General features: G+C 39.6%; 1 protein-coding gene across 1 annotated transcript in view; it reads right to left on the reverse strand.

Annotated features, from left to right (window-relative positions):
- The window catches only part of LOC134851836 (uncharacterized), a 29,743-nt gene that overhangs the window by 398 nt on the left and 14,443 nt on the right, over window positions 1-14,902 (reverse strand). Inside the window, exon 4 of the mRNA XM_063868098.1 lies at window positions 13,601-13,772. Within this exon, the coding sequence (XP_063724168.1) occupies window positions 13,601-13,772 (172 nt within the window). The remainder of the gene's footprint in view (window positions 1-13,600; window positions 13,773-14,902) is intronic.

Consider the following 14,902-nt stretch of genomic DNA (forward strand, 5'->3'; position numbering starts at 1 on the left):
TCCGACTGCCTTTTAAGGTTTATGGAGCAGTAATAAAATTAAAAAATTAAATGAAATTTAAAAAAAATGAATAAAAAAATTTCTAAAATTATTTATGATAACCATCCCCCCACACGCCATATACAGTACAAAGAATCTAATTCGCTCCTTGTAGCAAACCAATTGTTATCCATACGGATATCATAGCAAAACATCCTTTTATAAACAATGTAGAATTAGGTGCTAAAACTACCAGTTGGTAATGTTTACATACTATAAAACCTAACTGATTACATAATACATATAGAAGTCTGAGGATTAAATAAGTACCTATCTATACCTAACAACATATGTACTAGTTATTATGAAACGCTGTATCTCAAATGATTCGAGGTCAGCGTCTGCCAGACTTAAACATAGACAGATGAATTTAAGTTGTTATCTTACTCTTTCTATTTCTTATTTCTCAGTCAGCGCTCAGCATAGACTTTGATCAACTAACTTTTACCTCACCTAACGGCTGAGGGTATAACATGGCGCAGCCAGCACTCACAAAGAATCCATTGGGGATTACATCATTTTGGCAGAAAGCGTCCGCGGAACCACCGGTAGAGTGGGACAAATGGAACCAGCAGCTGTTTCTTGGCATCATCGCAAAAGACGGTGTGAATTTGAACAAGCTTCTACATAACCCGCCAACTATTCGGAAACCCCAAGAACCAGGCTACGAGCTCAATATAGAAGGGGAAACAGACAAACAAATACGCGATCGAAACCTACGAAACCAAGAAAAACGGGTAGCATGGAGAACCAATGTCAACATCTGGATAATCTTGGTCCCACCGTCGACGGTATACCATGGGAGGAAGCCGATATCAAATGCAGAAGTTACATATACTTGTGTTTGGGGACGGAGGGCCAAAGACGACTAACACAGTATTATCCAAACATCAAAATTCAAGATACCTCCACCAGAGAGTTTTGGACACTCCTTACACGACTGTTTGTTAAGGAACGCAACGTAACATTCGATCGGTACGAGGCTTTTACCCCCAAACAGGGGAAAACGGAATCCCTGGAAGAATTCCACTGCGGACTTACGGAACTTGTGGTAAAAGGAAATTTTAAATGCACGGCATGCAACGATGGAGGCCTCGAGTCCGAAATAGTCAGAGATCTATTTACGGCAAACATGTCATACGACGAAGTTCAAAAAGACCTTCTCGCCGAAACAAAAACGCCCGCACAAGCATTGGACTACGCGGTAAAACGCGAGAAAGGCCTAGAGAACCAAGTCCATATTAGAAAACAGGGAACTTCAAATAGTCATACCGGATTGCCAAATATAAAATCAGAACCGGTAAACTTCGTCCAAAAGCGGGGTGGATATAGATCTCAACAGCGTGGTGGACGCGGTAGAGGAGGACAAACATCAAGGAACTATCCAGAAAAAGCTGGACAAAAGAAAGATTGTTTCAAATGCGGCAATGCATTTTCAGCAAATCATTTAGCACAATGTCCGGCGCGTGACAAAATTTGTAACAAGTGCACCAAGAGGGGTCATTTTGCAAGACTGTGCAAATCTACCGAAGTAAACGCAATCCAGGAGGATAATCAACAACAACAAGACCTTCAAGACACCGATATGACAGCCTACGTAAATTATCTACAAGCGGGTGACGTTATTCCGGGATGGGAATTAATCCATCCGGATGATACATCCACAAACTGGATAAACTTTGAACCAAGACGGGCAGAAGAACTACTTGACACAGATCTCAAAGGACATTTTATTAGGGTGCGCTCGGAGAAAAATAACATCGTTTTTATTGCCGACACAGGATCACCAACATCGTTCGTAAACGAAAAGGCAGCCAACCTACTGGCTACAACAGTCAAGTCAGCAGTAAGAACAAGAATGAAAGATGACAACGAAGCTAACAAAATGGTCTGCTCCAATGGATATAAATTCCCATCCCTTGGCAGACTAACCGCCCCAATCGAATCGGGAGGCTGGACAATCCACACAGCGTCTTTCATTGTGGTGGACGACAGGCGAGCGAACATCCTGGGGCGAAATCTTCTCCCGCAAATTGGCATCCAGCTACACCAAGAAAGAAAACCAGTTGGTAAGTCAATCCTACAGGTTAACAGTGTCAAAAATTCGGACACACAAATTGCAACGTAGGTCAGAACCACGTACCCGGGACTGTGTACACGAATCGGACGTTCAAAAAACCATATGGTCCATACACAATTCTTATCTGAATTCAAGGCCTTACAACAACGGGGGCGCCGAATTCCCATTCATATACAGGAGAAGGTGGAACATGAAATTAGATCATTAATCGACCAAGGCCACATCACTCGACTCGAAAAATGTAATGACAACCAATTCATAAGCCCTATTGTGATCACTGTTAAGAAAGATGGATCAATTAAATTAGCCATGGACTCAAAACAAATAAATAATTCGATCCACAAAAATAAGTACCAGATGCCAAATATTGACGTCCTGTTAGACAATATAGCACAATCGGCACAGGAGGGTACAAATAAGCCAGGAACGACTTATTTCTCAACAATAGATCTACGCTATGCGTACAGTCAACTGCCTTTAGACGAAACAACCCGTACGCAGTGTAACTTCAGCATAATTGGGGGAAAGGCAACGGGAACATATCAGTTCCAAACTGGCTTCTACGGGCTAACAGATATGCCCGCAGAATTTCAGAAAGCCATCGACCTAACCCTTAACAATGAAAAAGACACATTCGCATTCCTAGATGATATTTTAATAATATCGCATGGCACAAAAGAGCAACATATTGAAAAACTGACCAAAGTTTTGAACAAACTAAATACGGAAAACATGGCTATTTCAATCGATAAGTGTAAAATTGGTTGTAGGGAAGTAGAATGGTTGGGATTTATCATAAACGAACACGGCACCATACCTATGCAAAAGAAGACGGACGCAATAATAAATCTACCATATCTAAAAACATTCAAACAATTGAAGAGTTTCATGGGTTCTGTCCATCATTTAAACAAGTTCATTCCCAATTTAGCTCAATTATGCAATCCCCTAAGACCACTATTGTCTACAGCAAACAAATTTAATTTCCATTGGAGTGAAGAAAACGGGAAAGCATTCAAAAATATCCTAAATGCCGTAAAGAATATTACAGAAAACAGACACTTCGTAAGTGACAGAGACACTCGTATTGTTTGTGACGCCAGCCGAGAAGGAATAGGCGCGGCCCTTGAACAAAATACACCGGATGGTTGGGCAACCATTGCATATGCATCAAGGTCTCTGAATTCATGCGAACAGAAATACTCGGTAAACGAACTCGAACTTTTGGCCGCAGTGTGGGCCATTGAGCACTTTAAGTATTACCTATACGGTAGACGTTTTACCTTAATAACAGACCATCAAGCGCTAGTTAGTGCCTTAAAGAGTAATAGGGGCAATAAAACCTATCAAAGTAGGTTAACCAGATGGATTGATCGACTCATTCCATTTGATTTCGATATACACGACCTGGCCGGTAGTAAAATGGGTCTTATTGACTACATCTCACGACACCCGGAAAACCACAACCTCCGGCGTACTGGGACGAAAACTTCGTAGAAGCATTGATCGATGATTTCGTGAAATGCGTAGAATTCCAAGATAGCAGTAGTATTAACTTCGCCTCGAATAATGTCAAAACAATTAATTATCTAGGCACCAAAAAGCTCGACCGGAACGAAAATTTCACAAGTTCAAATTCGGTTCAAACACAAACTGCATTCACTGTTCGTAGTCAATTGCTTAAATCAAGTCGCTCTCCATTTAAATCAATTTCGGTTCATCCAAATTTCAAAACAAATCCAACCATGAATAGACAACTGCAACAAGGCATGTCACTACCTCCGTTTCGTCGATTAACAAGAAAATCCCACAACTCAGCTCAAACTCAACTTACTTTTTCTCCCATCAATTACGCATCTTTTAATGCACTTATATCAAAACCACCACCGCCAGAACTAACATTCAGTGATGTAACACACCAGGTCATACCCTCGAAAGAAAGCTTTACCTTCAATAGAAATGAAAATGAAAAAGTCGATGCAATTCGCCAGACGCTGGAATTAAAACAATCACAGGATACAGAATGCCAAACACAAACTGGAGACCAAGAGGGGTCATTTTGCAAGACTGTGCAAATCTAGCGAAGTAAACGCAATCCAGGAGGATAATCAACAACAACAAGACCTTCAAGACACCGATATGACAGCCTACGTAAATTATCTACAAGCGGGTGACGTTATTCCGGGATGGGAATTAATCCATCCGGATGATACATCCACAAACTGGATAAACTTTGAACCAAGACGGGCAGAAGAACTACTTGACACAGATCTCAAAGGACATCTTATAAGGGTGCGCTCGGAGAAAAATAACATCGTTTTTATTGCCGACACAGGATCACCAACATCGTTCGTAAACGAAAAGGCAGCCAACCTACTGGCTACAACAGTCAATTCAGCAGTAAGAACAAGAATGAAAGATGACGCGAAGCTAACAAAATGGTCTGCTACAATGGATATAAATTCCCATCCCTTGGCAGACTAACCGCCCCAATCGAATCGGGAGGCTGGACAATCCACACAGCGTCTTTCATTGTGGTGGACGACAGGCGAGCGAACATCCTGGGGCGAAATCTTCTCCCGCAAATTGGCATCCAGCTACACCAAGAAAGAAAACCAGTTGGTAAGTCAATCCTACAGGTTAACAGTGTCAAAAATTCAGACACACAAATTGCAACGTAGGTCAGAACCACGTACCCGGGACTGTGTACACGAATCGGACGTTCAAAAAACCATATGGTCCATACACAATTCTTATCTGAATTCAAGGCCTTACAACAACGGGGGCGCCGAATTCCCATTCATATACAGGAGAAGGTGGAACATGAAATTAGATCATTAATCGACCAAGGCCACATCACTCGACTCGAAAAATGTAATGACAACCAATTCATAAGCCCTATTGTGATCACTGTTAAGAAAGATGGATCAATTAAATTAGCCATGGACTCAAAACAAATAAATAATTCGATCCACAAAAATAAGTACCAGATGCCAAATATTGACGTCCTGTTAGACAATATAGCACAATCGGCACAGGAGGGTACAAATAAGCCAGGAACGACTTATTTCTCAACAATAGATCTACGCTATGCGTACAGTCAACTGCCTTTAGACGAAACAACCCGTACGCAGTGTGACTTCAGCATAATTGGGGGAAAGGCAACGGGAACATATCAGTTCCAAACTGGCTTCTACGGGCTAACGGATATGCCCGCAGAATTTCAGAAAGCCATCGACCTAACCCTTAACAATGAAAAAGACACATTCGCATTCCTAGATGATATTTTAATAATATCGCATGGCACAAAAGAGCAACATATTGAAAAACTGACCAAAGTTTTGAACAAACTAAATACGGAAAACATGGCTATTTCAATCGATAAGTGTAAAATCGGTTGTAGGGAAGTAGAATGGTTGGGATTTATCATAAACGAACACGGCACCATACCTATGCAAAAGAAGACGGACGCAATAATAAATCTACCATATCTAAAAACATTCAAACAATTGAAGAGTTTCATGGGTTCTGTCCATCATTTAAACAAGTTCATTCCCAATTTAGCTCAATTATGCAATCCCCTAAGACCACTATTGTCTACAGCAAAAAAATTTAATTTCCATTGGAGTGAAGAAAACGGGAAAGCATTCAAAAATATCCTAAATGCCGTAAAGAATATTATAGAAAACAGACACTTCGTAAGTGACAGAGACACTCGTATTGTTTGTGACGCCAGCCGAGAAGGAATAGGCGCGGCCCTTGAACAAAATACACCGGATGGTTGGGCAACCATTGCATATGCATCAAGGTCTCTGAATTCATGCGAACAGAAATACTCGGTAAACGAACTCGAACTTTTGGCCGCAGTGTGGGCCATTGAGCACTTTAAGTATTATCTATACGGTAGACGTTTTACCTTAATAACAGACCATCAAGCGCTAGTTAGTGCCTTAAAGAGTAATAGGGGCAATTAAACCTATCAAAGTAGGTTAACCAGATGGATTGATCGACTCATTCCATTTGATTTCGATATACACGACCTGGCCGGTAGTAAAATGGGTCTTATTGATTACATCTCACGACACCCGGAAAACCACAACCTCCGGAGTACTGGGACGAAAACTTCGTAGAAGCATTGATCGATGATTTCGTGAAATGCGTAGAATTCCAAGATAGCAGTAGTATTAACTTCGCCTCGAATAATGTCAAAACAATTAATTATCTAGGCACCAAAAAGCTCAAACGGAACGAAAATTTCACAAGTTCAAATTCGGTTCAAACACAAACTGCATTCACTGTTCGTAGTCAATTGCTTAAATCAAGTCGCTCTCCATTTAAATCAATTTCGGTTCATCCAAATTTCAAAACAAATCCAACCATGAATAGACAACTGCAACAAGGCATGTCACTACCTCCGTTTCGTCGATTAACAAGAAAATCCCACAACTCAGCTCAAACTCAACTTACTTTTTCTCCCATCAATTACGCATCTTTTAATGCACTTATATCAAAACCACCACCGCCAGAACTAACATTCAGTGATGTAACACACCAGGTCATACCCTCGAAAGAAAGTTTTACCTTCAATAGAATTGAAAATGAAAAAGTCGATGCAATTCGCCAGACGCTGGAATTAAAACAATCACAGGATACAGAATGCCAAACACAAACTGGAGACAACCATTCAACAAGACAGGACACGGAATGCCAAACAATCGCCAACATAGAAGAAGAAGATATCCCGATGTTCCGGAAAAACTTACGGAAAGTAATGGACGTAGATTTTCTAGCAGCCGCAACCAAACGAGATAAAAATTTATCACCGCTCCTAACCATGGTTAGGCAACAGAAATGGAACAACGTCAAGGACTGCTACGGCCCTTACTTCTATAATGTAAGACACCGCCTATCAGTCAGCGATAATATTCTTCTATACGACGACCGCGTCGTCATACCAAAGCAGCTAAGACCCACACACCTCACACACCCAGGACAAGGGGGAATGCTAGAAGCGGCAAAACATGTGTGGTACCCGTACTTACATCGAGACACTGTGGCAACTGCCCAAAACTGCAAAAACTGCCGGGAAAAGGGTAAGAACTTTAAAGTAATCTCGGGTAAACAACACTACACAACATTGGACGCGGTGGTAGAACCGAATGAAGAAATCCAATTGGATTTTGCAGGACCCTTACCGGATGAAAACGATAAGGAAGTTTACATATTGGTGGGTGTCGATCGTTTCTCACGTTTCCCATATGCAAAAGTTGTTACCAATAACAAAGCGGATACAATCATCCGGTTTATGCAAAACCACATAGTCAACCAAGGCGTACCCCGTGCAATCAGATGTGATCAAGCACAAGGCTTCAGAGCCAAAAAGTTCCTCATATATTGTAAAACTCATAATATAAAACTGATTTTCGCACCGGTGGACGACCATAGAGCTATAGGTATGGTCGATAAATCAAATCGCCCTTATAAATTAGCATCAGACGTGGCTGAATTAATAAAAACACTCCGTATTACACCTAACACATCTACAAAAGTTACACCTTTTGAATCTCACTATGGTAGAAAAGCTAATACACCCCTAAGCAATCTCAGCACGTCGAAAAAGTACTAGTTTAGACGAAAAGACATGTTTAGACAAAAAAGTACTATCAAAACCAGCGCTGTCGGCGGAAACAATGTGGGCAAATTCAAGCAGAAGCCCACACCGGATCATCAATACGTGCCCGAACCAACTTTCAACCCGGCTCCTGTCGGCGGAAACAGCGCTGTCGGCGGAAACAATGTGGGCAAATTCAAGCAGAAGCCCACACCGGATCATCAATACGTGCCCGAACCAACTTTCAACCCGGCTCCACCAGCACAAAACAACACGGAACAAATCGCAACCGAGGCTAATCAACGCACAAACACCAACTCAGGTAAACGTCGAGCGCAAAACCAACCGGGTGCAGTCCCAAACACGGATGCAGTGACCCTAGACAGTAGCGATGAGGAGTTCGACAGGAGACTACTCCAAAAGTTCCCAATAGGTGCGCATCTACCTCTATCAAATAAACCTTACGAAATCAGATCACTCCAGGAATCTTTCCTAAAAGAAAAATCTAACGATTTTGAAAATTTAAGGACACGTAACCCCATAAGACTCTTAACACGACAAGAAAAACAAAATTTACAAAGAGCACCGTTAATATTCCTGAAGGATCGTTTTAAAGGTCCAGCACATACAATAAATCCTAAAACAGGACTACGCCTCGAACAAATTGCTAGGAAAACGGGGACAATTGCCAGAAAAACTAAAAATCCGGGAACATTTGGGGCACAATTCAAAATTATTGAAAATGGCGCAATAATGAATTACTCTCCACATACTGCGTGGATAAGGGAAGACGGAAAACAGCCTAGGGTAATTAGACACGACGGTCTCGCATTCATACCAGATCCAAGGGTCTATGGGAAGTTTAGACCAGCGGCACTAAAGGACTTTGTCGCTTATAAACACCACCAAGAGCTAAACCGCGTATTTTAGGAAAAAAGACACCTAGCATTGGGGCACAAGGAGGAACAGCAGCAAAATCGGCAACAAGTCCGAGAAAGCCACCACCAAAAACAACACAAGAGATAATACAACAGACGTTGAATCGACGAGCTCTTGGTCCACATAAACTGTTGTCAACATTTGCATCGAAAAACCAGAAGAATGCCCGGGACAGAAGCAAGCCAAACACGCAACGCCTTCCAGCAAAATCAATACCACAAGGAAGAATAAGCCCCAAGAAAAAATCAAAAGCCGACCCCACAACAATCCAATTCGAATGTGACACATCGATTTCACTCTCATCGGATACCGATCTCGACCATAAAACCCCATCACCGAGTAAACAACCTGCAGCCAAAAGGATTGATCTAAAGGCCACACCGGAAACAAACTCACCGGAAATTCGGCGATCAACAAGAACAAGAAAGAGCACTCTAGCAGGAAAATTGGGAAACGCCATCCCAATTGGACACATCTCGACCAACACAGAAGCATCAATCACGGTAGCAACCATCGAGTACCCAAACACAGAGGATATTACAACAAATGAAGCGAGCATCTCCAATCTGATAGACAAATGCGACAACAAACAAACCACGGGGAACGAAGAGATTACGGCATACCTATCACCATCGTTAAAAACATCCGAAGAAATAGTATGCACAGAAGTCCACATGAGTAGCGATACGCCTGAAAACGCCCGAGAAACGGCTAAAACTGATACACCACCAAGAACCACAAGCTCGCGTTACATCCTGGACAAACCGAAAATCACAGAAGACTCCTTCAGTAAAGACTTTGAGGACGCTATGAATTTCCTGCAATCAATCAGCCGAATTAGATGAAATTCCATGACTTTTCAAAGAGAGAAAGAAGGAGAAACCCAGAAGTCCACAAAACAACAGTCACCAGACGTATCTAAAACAGATAACCAACAGTCAGCTGAGGCGAGAGGAAGAGGTAACGACAATTAGCAGGCGGAGGACCTAGAACAATCCTAAATTGAAAAACTCACTTTCTCAAAAGGCGGGAAATGTTATCCATACGGAAATCATAGCAAAACATCCTTTTATAAACAATGTAGAATTAGGTGCTAAAACTACCAGTTGGTAATGTTTACATACTATAAAACCTAACTGATTACATAATACATATAGAAGTCTGAGGATTAAATAAGTACCTATCTATACCTAACAACATATGTACTAGTTATTATGAAACGCTGTATCTCAAATGATTCGAGGTCAGCGTCTGCCAGACTTAAACATAGACAGATGAATTTAAGTTGTTATCTTACTCTTTCTATTTCTTATTTCTCAGTCAGCGCTCAGCATAGACTTTGATCAACTAACTTATACCTCACCTAACGGCTGAGGGATTCACACCAATTATGACAAATAGGCTTCTTTCAACCAATTTGGAACGATTTCTAAGATGGATTAACTCTCCGCTTACGCGTTAAAAGCGCGAAATATATCGCGCGTTAATTGTCCCAAATTGGCCAAAATGGCAATCTTTAAACCCACGTAACTTTACGAAAAATGATCACAGGTGAAATATTTTTTCAAATTTGAGCTCAGGACAACAATACCTTTCGAATGATAAAAAAAAGTTCCGTCAAAAATGGCTAGTTAAAAAGTCAAAATTTGTCTGAAGAAAAAAAAAACCCACCCCGAGCACAAATATTCCGTTACTTTCGTACCGAAAGTCGGAACAATAAACTGGTATCTGAGAATGTAGCACAAAATGTTTCGGATCAAGTTAAAATCCGGTTGCGGATCAAAAAATAAGGCTATAATAATTAAAATAACTCAAAATTTTTGACGAAAAATGATGGTATTTTACATATAATCTAATTATTTAAGTGTAGATTACAACGTCACGGCTTGACAAAAAAGCTAACTATACAGATCTCCTCCAAACTCCCATTGAAAAAAGCAAAGTTTCAGTGACCAGCTCGCCCCCCGAAGCGAAATTGAGCGTCTCGACTAAAACCACAGTTTCTACCGAAACAAACTCCCAGGTTGACCATCCTGGAAACACTTCAGTGTCTCAAAACTCCCTATGAATTTTTAAGAGGTGCTCTCATTCTTACAACTTTTCCAGAAAATTATTTATAAATTCTGATTGTGATGATGACGTTAAAATTTTCAGCGCTCACAGAGCTTTACAATTTGATCAAAAATTTTTGGTATATTTCCGGTGATTTCTACAAAACTGAAATAAAAAAAGGCAGTTAACTCAAATATCACATTTCATGGCCTAATTTAAATCATGATTTTGGCGAATAAGGTCAATGTTGTGTCAAATTTGGACATTTGAATATGAATCACCCTTTTGAATTATCAATCAATGCCGTTAGTGTTTTCCGTTTTGCAGTTGCCATTTCGACCATTAATCACAATTTTTTCAATTTCTAATGTTTTCCAGGTTTGTGTTGTATTGCAGGTGATACGAAGCTCTGCTCGTTGTGCATTATTGTTTTCAATAGAATATATTACATCCCTTTAACAATATCACCTATTTTTTGAGCCGGGAATCAATAAACAAGATACTTTTTATTTAATCTTTTTTCACGAGTTGATATCTAACTGAACATTTTGCTCGAGGGTTTCTTTTTCCCCAAAATTTGTCGGAATTTCCCAAATCTTTCGATGGGTAATGTTTCCTTGAGCTCAAAATGAAATGATCCTTTTACCTGTGATTATTTTTTGTAAACTTGTAGCGGTTTCAAGATTGCCAAATTGGGTTAACTAACCAGTAATACAATCGCTGCTATTAACGCGTAAGCCGAGATTTTTTCCCTATTGGAAAGCGTTCCAAATTGAATCGAGGCGTGTTTTTGGTGTTTAAAAATTTGCTATAAACAAAATATTTCAATTTTGGGTCTAGGACCAAATCCCCCAGTATATAATCCCCCAGGACAAAATCCCCTAGGGTAATATCCCCCAAGATAAAATGCCCTATAGGATGATTAAATCTGCCTAGGGCCAAATCCCCCATACTTTAACTTATCTTCCAGGGAATGTAAAAGTATATTTTTGAGGCATTTTGAATTGAGTTTTCATTTAAAGCAGCTTCAAAGTGACTTCCATATTAACAAAAGGCATGCATGCATCGCCATTTTGACGTGACTTTTTAGAAACTATATTTATCCAATTTTCCTTTGATTTTATACAAAAGAGCGCTTTTATCACGAAAAATAACAAGCCACGTGGCACAGTCAGTAAGTCAAACAAAATTAAGTTTAGTTGAGCCATTCGGCGTGAGATCGAACCTCAACTATGACATTTTGAACTAAAAGTGTTGAATTTACCCCCCACAGGACAAAATTCCCGTGCTTCCACTGAGATGGGGTTGCGGGATAGTGTGAAAGGAAGTTCCTGATTCCAAGAAAACCATCCTTTTTCAGAAATCAAATTTTGAGACCCCCAGGACCACGGATTTTTGAACTCAATTCTACGGTAACTTTCGGTTAATTTCTCGAAGATTAATACAGGAAAAAGCTCGAGCGAAAACATTAAGTTAACAATTGTGATATCCATTTGAGTAGACTCATTTTAATCTCCCATTTAGCGGGTACATTTGAGGATAAATTTGTCGGAAAGGAAAACCGGAACGCCTCGCTGAGGAAGGCCAGGTTTCACAAAGATATGTGGATTACATAATTCCGGACAATTGACGACATGCCAAGAATAAACAACGCTCTTGAAGGTTTTCACCGCGGTTTTGAGTTGATGCTTCAGATGTCAAGCTCAGATATCTAGAAATTCATCGAAGCCAATCAAAGACAGCAATCCTTGCCGGCCTTTACTTTGTCTCAGTTGCAGTTACTGTTAATTTTTCGTTTTACCTTAGTTCTTTTTTTGGTGTAGTTTTTTTAAATTTTATACTTTAATCTGAACTCCAAGTCACCAATTTATGGTCACCAAGTGTAATTTAGTTTTCCGGATTACGTTTTTGCTTAACGCTAATGTGGGGGATTTTAAATAAATACTCGGGGATTTTGTCCTAAGAGGATTTGGTCCTATGGGGTATTTAGTCCTGGGCGATTATATCCGGTAGAATTTTATCTAAGGGGGGGATTTTATCTTCGGGGATTTAGTCCGCGAGCGGTCAATTTTTTATTTTACTTAGCGTGTGATGTGATAATAAAAAAAAATTTCTTTCGTTTTTTTTAGAAAATTTATCCTTTTCTTAAATTAGATCTTGAAGTTCAATCGGAACATTCGATGCTTCGTCCTGATACAAGCATTATTGTACTATATACATTTTTCTGTGATAAGGTTAGACTTTTTGCAAAATTTTTAATAATTAAGTCTCTAAAAATTCTGGTTTGGAGATTCAAGTTTAATGTGGTTTGCTTTCTTGTTGATAGTTAAGTCAGCAAAAAGTTTCGAAAAAAAATTTGAGCGAGCAACTTTTTTTGCAACTGAAAATTCAAGTTATTAGAAGTACTGACATTAAATTTGAAAAATGACAAGTTTAGGTCAAATTTTTGTAGCAGTTACAGATTCATAAGCAATCAGAATAATTTTTTCTTTTTATAACGGTATTTTCATAAGTTGGCCTCACACATGCTCTACGCGTCAACAGAGCAGCAAAAACATCAATTTTCCGCTCCAATCCGAGCAAAATGACAAATTTAAATTGAAAAAATAATAAAATCCGTGTAGTTTTACGAAAAATGGTCGCAGGTGAAATATATATTTAATTTCAATTTTAAGATATATCAATACATTTGGGGAACCCATCTTGAGGAGTTTGACTCCCTCGGCACCCAAAAGGGTCCCTCTTTGTTGGTACCATTTCTGTTCTTGGCCAACGGATTTTAATTACCACACCGTGGTTGTTGCAAAATGTGGGGGGAATAAATGCATTGATGGAAGCTTTAATGGGATACGGTGCATGTAATAACGTTTGTAAACAACCTCATCGTCCTTCTTTTCCTCGCTCTTCTCCTTCTGCCCTTTTTTCAGTCTGTTTCTCTGCATCTTGTCTCGCATGTCCAGATAAGGCTGCAGTTCCAGAAGACTACTCCTCCATGTCTGGTACATGCTCGTGTCCCCCAGACCTCCTCGCTTCCCATCGGACAAGGCCGGTCTGGAAACAAACACTCCAATGGCCATGTATATATTGCTCGTTAACTACCCCCCCCCCCCTCCCTGCAAAAGGGTGATTCGGTACAATGTACAAATTTCACATATGGTTAACGTTGAATTAGTTCTTTATAGCTATAGGGGTGCTAACTCGTTTCTGGATAGGATAGGGGTGGGGGTATAGCTAACAAGATCCCAACACAGTGACAAAATATTTGTGCTCGGGACGGATTTTCTCCAGACAAATATCGACAGTTTAGAAGGCAATTTTTGACAGATTTTGTCTATAATCCAAACAGTATTGATGCTTAGAGCTCATATTTGAACTGACATTTTACCCATAATCATTTTTCATAAAGTTGTGGCGGTTTCAACATTACAATTTTAGCCAATTTGGGATATCTATCGCTCGATAATTTTCGTGCTGTTAACGAGTAACACGAAAAATAACCCGTCTTAGAAGAAGATTATTATGAAAATTTACTATACAAATCTGAGTTTTGAGGGAGAGCACCATTAAGTATTGCCCGTTTTCAGTTGTCTCATTAAACGGAGAATAAAAAACTAGTGAGCTTTTTAGATCCAATGGATTGTTGTGACAGCAAGTGGTTTTTAAACATACCCTCTTTTCAACCCTTTTAATTTTCAAAAAATCATTAATACAATTTTTTTTCTTTCGGGTAGTCTTTTTATCTATAAGCAAGAAAGCAACAGAAAAATTATGCATGTTCATCAAAAAAATTACAAATCAAGCCCAATAAAATTGTAATTTCTAGAATATAGTTTTCAAAAAATTTATGATTAAAACTGTTCAATTGAATCAGAATAGCCTCTTTCAAAAAGCGGACCCAGGTCGCAAAATGAAACAATATTGTTTTTTTTTAAGCCCTAGGTCTAATCGATCCCCTCTTGATTTTTGTTTATTAACTGCTAATTACAAATTGTGCTTTTGTATATATTGTTTATCTTGTGTTTAATTATCGCATATCTCAAAGGAAACATTTGGCACTCTTGTCGAATCACTTTCCCGGCTACTTTCAAAACTTTGCTGGCCAAAAATTTTCTCACAGTATGTTTTATTTTTATGCATTATTTCAGTTATTGGATCTTACGCTTATGAAGGAAGTATTCTAC

Source organism: Symsagittifera roscoffensis, chromosome 7, assembly GCF_963678635.1.
Source record: "Symsagittifera roscoffensis chromosome 7, txSymRosc1.1, whole genome shotgun sequence".
Taxonomy (NCBI): domain Eukaryota; kingdom Metazoa; phylum Xenacoelomorpha; order Acoela; family Convolutidae; genus Symsagittifera; species Symsagittifera roscoffensis.